The sequence below is a fragment of the Anomaloglossus baeobatrachus genome, chromosome 2 (assembly GCF_048569485.1).
Source record: "Anomaloglossus baeobatrachus isolate aAnoBae1 chromosome 2, aAnoBae1.hap1, whole genome shotgun sequence".
Taxonomy (NCBI): domain Eukaryota; kingdom Metazoa; phylum Chordata; class Amphibia; order Anura; family Aromobatidae; genus Anomaloglossus; species Anomaloglossus baeobatrachus.
This window is the reverse complement of record NC_134354.1, coordinates 25213323-25222259: the sequence shown is the minus strand read 5'-3', so window position 1 is coordinate 25222259 and position 8937 is coordinate 25213323. Positions and strand designations below refer to the sequence as shown.

The following is an 8937-nucleotide window of genomic DNA, read 5'->3' as shown; positions in this document are numbered from 1 at the left end:
GATTGGCGAGCACCGCCAGTGAGGTCAATCTCAGTGAGTGCATCTGCATTCTTTACTGCGGGCATTACTGTACATGTCAATGTATTTATTCGGCTCAGGAGTCTTTACCCACAAATCCCGTAACACCACAAGCAGCTGCTCAGTCATTTAGATCTTAACAAGCAGTATCATTCAGGTCAATAGTGAGGGCCACTGTTTAGAGTGATCTTTCTTATTTTGCTTTTGAACCTTTCCATTCCTGATATATGACCCCCGCTATCCCAAATTATAAATCTAATCTTCTTAGCCAATTGGGCATGGTGTTCAACTTTCCTCTTGATAACCACGCCCACTTGGATAACAAGACTAGATTTCTATATGTGGCCAGACCATATTTCAGAAACAGACGGGCGCAGGATCAAAAGAAAAATAACCCTGGAATGAGGAGAACAGCGGAATTTACTCCTGATAAAATAAATTCCTATTTATGGCAAATGATAGATTTTTCTTAAGGAGTTATTAAAAATTTATTAAAATGGAAAAAAAATGCTGGTAGAAGACAATAGTCTGTCGAAGTCTCTCCACTGCTATGGGGCCGTGTTGTAGACATGCTCAGTGATCTGCGCAGCTTCATCAAAGGCAACAAATGCGGAGGCCATAGAATAGATAACGTTCTCTTTTTGGGTGTAGGTTGCATAGGGTTCAAATTCTTGTTTTTCCTGTAAAACAAAGACAAAAAAAGAGAAATTAATTACTGAATATGTCAATTAGATGATGTGCACCACAGAATAGTGACTTTCTAACCTGATGAGAATTTAATTTAATTTATTCACTGCACTGAGGGGAGGAGCCGGGACAGCAGCTGTGAGCCGCGGGAGTGCGGGACACACCTCTAAAATCGGGGCAGTCCCGCAGAATCCGGGATGGTTGGGAGGTATGCAACTTTGTCCCCACCATCCAGGGGATTGACCTGGTTGAGCCCAACAAAACCTACCAACACAGAACAACAGACAGGGATAACAAAAACATACACTCTCAGATGACTTATGATTAGTGATTGGCAAACCTGTACATAACCGGGATCGGTGGGTTTAACCAAGTTTAAATAAACCCCTCAAACAGTTAAGGCCCGGAATTGATCCCTGATATATGGCCAGATGCCGGTTCCCATATAAGACTATGGGGATCCAAATCATGCGCTTTAAAATGGTGCTACAATGGATATGTGGATTAGCAAAAGTGCTGTAACGCTCCTCCTGGGGCCGCTCATTATCCCTCATGCATATGCACTGCTTCCCCGCCCAATGGCAGTCCCGGTGTCTGTGGTTGGTTGCAGTCACACCGCACCCCCATCCTGTGTGACAGAGTGTCTGACTGCTTGCAATCACAGATGCTGTGTGTGTTTGTGTGTGCATACATGTGTGTGTGTCTATATTGGTGTAAAAATAAGTAAAAAGAAAATTAAATAAATCAAAATATTGGCAAAGGGTCCCCCATAATATGATACCCAGCAGAGATATAGCATGTGGCTACAGGCTGTACTTATCTTGGCTGTTTATCAAAATATGAGGGAACCCATGCAGCTTTTTAAAAAATATTTAAATAAATAATTTAAAAAATACAGTCTGCAGTCCCCCCAGTTTTGATACCAAGCCATGATAAGGCCATCAGGTGGGGGCTGGTATTCTGAGGCTGTGGAGGCCCGTGGTTATTGTGCCCCCCTGGCCAAAAATAGCAGCTTGCAGCTGCCCAGGATTGTTGCTCCATTAGATGTGACAATTCGGCAGTTACCTAGCTGATCCCAATTGCCGTGGTGCGGTGGCAATCAGGGTAATAAGGGGTTACTAACAGCTCACAGCTGTCACTAAGCCCTAGATTAGTAGTTGGAGATGTCTATGAGACCCCCTATTACTAATCTGTAAGTAAAAAGAAATAAACACAAACACTGAAAAAAATCTATTATTTGAAATAAAATACAAAAAAATAGCCTCTTTCACCAATTGATTACCCCCAAAACATCCAATTCAGATGTAATCCACACAAGGTCCCACAATGATTCCAGCTCTGCTACATAAATACTGAAGGTACAGTGCACGGACACAGAACATGACCGCATGTTGTGGGCTTCAGGCAGAGACTGAGCAGCAGCGATGAGCAGTGACGTCACTCCTTTTGCTTGCCATGGTCCTCCACCTGTGATCACAGGTAACCTGACTTCAGGTGACGCACTACAACTCCCAGAATTTATTTCCGTCCATGCTGAAAGGATATCATTCTCCCCATTCTCTCATCACTACACCTGTAGATGAATTCCCAATGGTTGTGTAATTTCCAAATTGGGGTCACTTAATAGAGGTTCCTGGTCTTCTGGCACTTGGGGCTCTGTATGTGTAGTCTTAAAAATATACTAGGAAACTCTGCCTTCCAAAAGTCAAATTGTCATATTCATGAGAAATTGTGTAATAACTCTTTGGTAATTTCTATCTATTTCTCCATATGAAAATGTAAAATCAGGGGCTAAAACATCATTGTTGTGGTAATGATGTCATTTTTCCTTCACCGTCCAATGGTATAACATTTTGTGACACACCTGTGGTGTCAATATGCTCACCGCACTACTAGATGAGTTAATTGAGGGGTGCAGTTTCTAAAATGGGGTCACTTGTGGGGGGTTGCTGCTGTTCTGGAAGCTCAGGGGCTCTGCAAATGTGACAGGGCATCCATAATAGCAAAATCTGCACTTCGTTATGGCGCTCCTTTTCTTCAGGGCTTTACACTGTGCTAAAATGTAGTTTCCATCATATATGGGGTATTGCACTACTCAGGAGAAATTGCATAACAAATAATGATGAGTGAGCACAAAAAATCTCGAATGCTCTTTTTTCGATTTTTGCAGGTTGGACGCTCTGATAGGTTCGACTCTAGTAATGAGAATAATGGAAGTCGATTCTAGGGCAGTGTGGCTCTCTGCCCACATACAGCCAGCCATAAAGAGCATTTCCTCGGGTGGGAGAGCTGCTTTTTTAAACACACAGCATGTGAACAGCAGGTTCCCCGACATTTGCGGTTCAGTTCATGACAGCTGCGTATCGGCCGGGCTGAACTCCGGAGCTCAGGTGAGAGCTTCGGAATTCAGCCCGGCGTGTCCGCAGCTGTGACATGAACTGAACCGTAATCGCCGTGGAATCCTTCGGCGCTCACAGTTCAGTCCTGCAAGTCCTGGGTTCAGTCCAGGCAGCACTCCGGAGCTCAGGTGAGAGCTCTAGAGTTAAACCCAGGTAACCGCAGCCAGGCCTGGTATTACTGGCAGTTCCTCCGTAGCCAGTCCGATTCTGCATCCACCATCAATACTTCCCAGCTAAAGTTGTTCAAGTTTGGTGAGTGCAATTTTTTTCTGGAGAGGCTTTCTTCTTTCTTTTGGGGCTGTCTTGTTTCTTTAAGGGCTAACTTCAAATTCCTGCTATGGCTTATTTTCGGGGTAGGTTTTAAAATGGCTTTACACTCTACGAGATCGCTAAAGCGATCTCGTTGGGGTCACGGAATTTGTGACGCACATCCGGCCACTTTAGCGATGTCGTTGCGTGTGACACCTATGAGCGATTTTGAATCGTCGCAAAAACGTTCAAAATCGCTCATCAGTGACATGGGGGTCCCTTCCCAATTATCGTTTCTGCTGCAGTAAGGATGTTGTTTGTCGTTCCTCCGGCAGCACACATCGCTATGTGTGACGCCGCTGGAACGACAAACATCGCCTTACCTGCGTCCACCGGAAAAGGAGGAAGGAAGGAGGTGGGCGACATGTTCCGGCCGCTCATCTCCTCCCCTCCTTTTCTATTGGGCGGCGGTTCAGTGACACTGCTGTGACGCTGAACGAACCTCCCCCTTAGAAAGGAGGCGGTTCGCCGGTCACAGCGACGTCGCAGAGCAGGTATGTGTGTGTGACGCTGCTGCAGCAATAATGTTCGCTGCGGCAGCGATCACACGACATCGCATGCACGACGGGGGAGGGTGCTATCGCGCTCGACATCGCTAGCAATTGTATAAGGTAGCAAGATGCTGATGGTGTGTCCTGCTAGTGCATTCGTCTATGTAAAAAGATAATCATTGATATACTGTATATTGCATTATGTTTCTATGATTCTCTATTGATTACCTCTTCACAGTGAATTTGGGTTATCTGGGGGTCCGTGTGTACCATTGTTTTGAAGCGTGTCCTGCGATACAAAAATAGACAAAAACACAAAGTCAAGCTCAATTGTCGATGATAATAAGGGGTGTGGAGAGAAAAAGAGGGAGAATTTCCTAATTGATAATAAGGGGTGTGGAGAGAAATAGAATAAGAACTTCCCAATTCCCCAATGTAAATTTTGTAAAAGGCTCTCCTCACTAACAATTGAGATTTATAATAATATCAGACAATAGAACTGTAATGCCGGGGGGATAGGATGGTACAGGACTCTTAGGCTGACCCCGCAACTAGGGACCCTGAGCTTTCCCTTATTAAGACGGTACACTTAATGGTAGTCAGGGTTGAGCCTCCAACGTGACCCTGTCTCCTGTCCAAGCCCTAACAACTGTGTTCCCACCACCCAGGGGATTGACCCGGTGGAGCCCAACAACCTACCAACACAGAACAACAGACAGGGATAACAAAAACATACACACCAGAAACCTGTACCAGGGGATAACTGAAGGTGTGCGGGAAAGGGTACAAAGAAAAGAAGGTAGTAGAACAACTAACAACAAAACAAGATGTCCTCTCTGCTCCCTGGATAGCTCCTAACTGAATAGAATAACCAGCAACAAGTCCAGGAAACAGAGGGCTTAAATTCCGGTCGGCAATTGATTAACTGCTGCCAGCTAAACCATATTAGAAGAAGATTCCATAAAACCATACTCAAACAATTCCCCTGGGTTCTGTATCCACAGAAATCCCTCGGGTGGCACAAACTCATAAACATAATGATTTAAGACAAAGATACTGAGTTTTTAAAGTGCAAGTGTACATTTTTTATTTTACAGTGGGTGACAATTTCAATAAAACTTTTTTCTAAAAGTCAAAACGCCAGGACTGGACAAAAACAGTATATAATAGTATATGTATAAGACAAAGTCTCCCGAGATTCACAAGGCACATGTATAAATTAATGGTACATGATCACAGTATCTGGGAGCAGACTAACAGGACAAACCTACAGGTTATTATGACTAATTTAGTGCAGGTGACACATAAGCACATATGCATTAAAGGACAGTCAAAGATACATTTTTAGCCAAAGTAAGTAAAATTATTGGTCCAAGATGCAAAGAGTCCTGAAGGATCCACTACATGGAGTGGTTTACACTCCACAGGATTGTATTTGTTGCGTGCCTAATAGCAAGCCCCAAGGAGACCCGTAAGATAGAAGATACATGAGACAATCCAGGCATTTGGGAAGGCCCCCATTACGCCCTACGTACGTTTCAATTCTTTAGTTTGTGTAGAATCTTCATCAGGGGTCAAGGTGCCGTAGTGAGGGGTCCTCAATCCGCCGGGTTTAAATAGCACCGCTCAATAATGATGAACCCGGAAATCACGTAAGCGGCGCATGCGCGGATCGCTCCAGGTGATCTCGCGCGATTCACCGCCGTCAGGCCATCTCGCGCATGCGCGGGAGCAGGGACGCGTCACCATAGCTCCCGCGCATGCGCACGGCGCCTCAGACGGCGGCTACCATCGCGCCGACCAGCCGGGATCAACGCACGCGCACACGTGAGTCGGGCCATCCACGTAATATGTATTAGTATGTTACAAAAAAGTGATTTTCATATGAATTTCACAGCGGTGGTCCAAATCTTCAATGTTAATATTGTAGAGATGCAAAATTGCCTAAAGAGGAACAATCAGAAAAATATATACCCGGCATTAATGATGGAGCCACATTTAAAATAGTGATATTAAAAGTAACACTAAAATTAACAGTGAAGCAGAGGTAGTCAAGCAACGGTACAGATACAGAGAGGGGTGGTTCAAAGAAATGGGACATAACTAATGGACTCATTAAGTCCCTTAGGGACCAAAGTGTCCAATGTAAGGATCCATTTGGCCTCACATTGTGCCAAGCGCCTTTTCAGATCACCACCCCTGATCCCTCCCTCTATCACATCGATGCCCCTAATTTTTAATTTAGAGGGGTCACAGGAGTGGTGGATCTTGAAATGCCTTGGCAAGGTTTTCAGGAGGGTCATGTCGGTCACTGCTTCGGCCGCAACAATGTCCCTAACATGCTCTCTGACTCTAATGCGGAGCTCACGTGAAGTGAGCCCCACATATGTCAGAGAGCAGGTACATGTGGCAAAGTACACAACATGTGTAGTGTCACATGTAATGTATGATTTAATATTATAATTCCTTTTGCCATCAGATGAATAAAATGTTGTACTTCGTAGGACATTGTTGCAGGCCAAGCAATGGCCACAGGGGAAACATCCCTGTAAAGGACCTCGTGAGCCAAATATATATGTCCTTGGGGGGACATAATGGCTTTTCACTAGGAGGTCTTTCAAATTCCTAGCTCTCCTGGAAGTCATGGATGGAAATTGTGGTAATTGTTCAGCCAAAATTGGATCAGTTAACAAAACTGACCAATGTTGTTTCATTATGTTCCGCATCCTCTCCCACTCCTCATTGTAAGTGCCAATGAACCTAATCACCGGGTCAAAGGTTTCCCGTCGTTTGGGAGCATAGCTAAGTAGTTGGGTCCTAGGTGTTTTTTTAGCCCTATTGTAGCCAGATTTTATACACCTCTTGCTGTAACCCCTATCCAGAAAACGGCCCCTGAGATCGAACGATTGTGCTTCAAAATTGGTGTCTGAGGAGCAGATCCGCTTCATCCTTAAGAACTGTCCCGTCGGAATGGCGCGAATAGTAGATGGATTATGGGCTGATGAGGCATGTAGTAATGCATTGACGGACGTGCTCTTGCGATACACGTCCGTCTGGATCGACCCCCTATCGTCAACAATGATTTGGATATCTAGGAAGTCGATCCTGCGATTACTGCATTTATATGTCAATTTGATGTTAAATTTGTTTCGATTTAATTGCCTCATGAACTGATCGAGCTGCTCCGCCGGGCCCTGCCAAATAAATAATATATCATCGATAAATCGATGCCAGCACTGCACATGGGTAACGCCCTGCACGCCCCCGTCTCCAAAAACCAGCCTCTCCCAGTAGCCCAGAAAGAGGCCAGCGTACGAGGGCGCACAGGCCGCGCCCATTGCAGTGCCGCGTTTCTGTAAATAAAAATTATCCTTAAACACAAAAAAGTTATGTGTCAGGGCGAAGCGGAGCAGTTCAAGGATCAGTTCACCCATAACGCCATCCCGACCGGACATCTCCAGGAAAAAACGGACCGCCCTCAAACCATCCTCATGTGATATGCAAGTATACAGACCCTCTACGTCAGCAGTGACTATCACCATATCCTCCTCCATAAAGATACCGTCAATGCGCCGTAGGACGTCAGTTGTGTCACGAACATACGAGGGGAGTGTTTCCACCAAAGGTTTAAGATGGAAGTCAATGAATTTACAAATGGGGTCACACAACCCCTCGATGCCGGACACAATCGGACGCCCAGGCGGGTTGACGGCATCTTTATGTATTTTGGGTAGGACGTAGAAGGTCGGTATCCTCGGATATTTCCTGCATAAACCATCGTGCATTTTTTTGTCAATAAGTCCGATCTCAAGAGCCCTGGAAAGGATCACAGCAAGTTCACTGGTGTATTTCGTTAGGGGGTTATATGTAAGTTTAGTATATGTGTCCCTGTCTCTTAGTTGCCTAAGTACCTCATGTTCGTATTTTTCTATAGACAGAACCACAATGTTTCCCCCCTTATCGGCAGGTTTGATAATTATATCGGAATAATTTTGTAGCTCAGTGAGGGCCCTTCTCTGATCACGGGTGAGGTTATCCCGTTTACATGTAGTTCTAAGCTTCTTAAAATCCTCACTGACCAACCTAGTAAATATATCCACTGCCGGGCATAGTGAAAAGGGGGGAAATTTTGTGGATCTAGGCAAAAGTGTCTGAGGGAACACACCTGTCGGGGGAGCTTCCTGTTCCTGTAGAAGTTCTTCCAGATTTTGAATGGCCTCCCTCTCCATTTGGCTGTCAGTCATAGCATCCCTCTTACAAAAAAGTTTTTTGAAAATTAATCTACGGGCAAAAAGGTTAACGTCCTTCAACGCTGTGAAGAGATTGAATGGGTTAGAGGGGACAAATGTCAGACCGCGGGAGAGAACCTCCACCTGGGCACCAGAAAGAACACGTGTAGATAAATTTATTACCTGCAATTTATTGCCTTGTTGCTTGTTTTTTCCGGGGGGCCCAAATTGGCGATTTCTCTGCTTGACCCGACCACCTACGGTTTCTGCAGGCATATTGTGACTTTCTGATGCTCCAGAGGAGGATCCCTCACCAGAGGTCTGGGATATGAAGGATGTAGATCTCGATCTCTGTTTCTTATCAGAGCGAAACATCTGTCGTCCACGGCCCTGTTCGGTTTTCCACCTGTAAGCTCTTTGTGTGGAATAATCCAACATATCACGATTGAATTTTTTAATTTTATAAGCTTTTTTTAAAAAAAATTCAATCGTGATATGTTGGATTATTCCACACAAAGAGCTTACAGGTGGAAAACCGAACAGGGCCGTGGACGACAGATGTTTCGCTCTGATAAGAAACAGAGATCGAGATCTACATCCTTCATATCCCAGACCTCTGGTGAGGGATCCTCCTCTGGAGCATCAGAAAGTCACAATATGCCTGCAGAAACCGTAGGTGGTCGGGTCAAGCAGAGAAATCGCCAATTTGGGCCCCCCGGAAAAAACAAGCAACAAGGCAATAAATTGCAGGTAATAAATTTATCTACACGTGTTCTTTCTGGTGCCCAGGTGGAGGTTCTCTCC

General features: G+C 45.0%; 1 protein-coding gene across 1 annotated transcript in view; it reads right to left on the bottom strand.

Moving 5' to 3' along the window:
* Positions 1 to 532: 532 nt before the first annotated feature.
* The window catches only part of LOC142281448 (cell surface glycoprotein CD200 receptor 1-A-like), a 51740-nt gene continuing 43335 nt past the window's right edge, over positions 533 to 8937 (bottom strand). The window contains exons 6-7 of the mRNA XM_075332856.1: positions 4133 to 4193; positions 533 to 698 (exon numbers count right to left, since the gene is read on the bottom strand). Of these exons, the coding sequence (XP_075188971.1) occupies positions 567 to 698; positions 4133 to 4193 (193 nt within the window). The 3' untranslated portion in view covers positions 533 to 566. The remainder of the gene's footprint in view (positions 699 to 4132; positions 4194 to 8937) is intronic.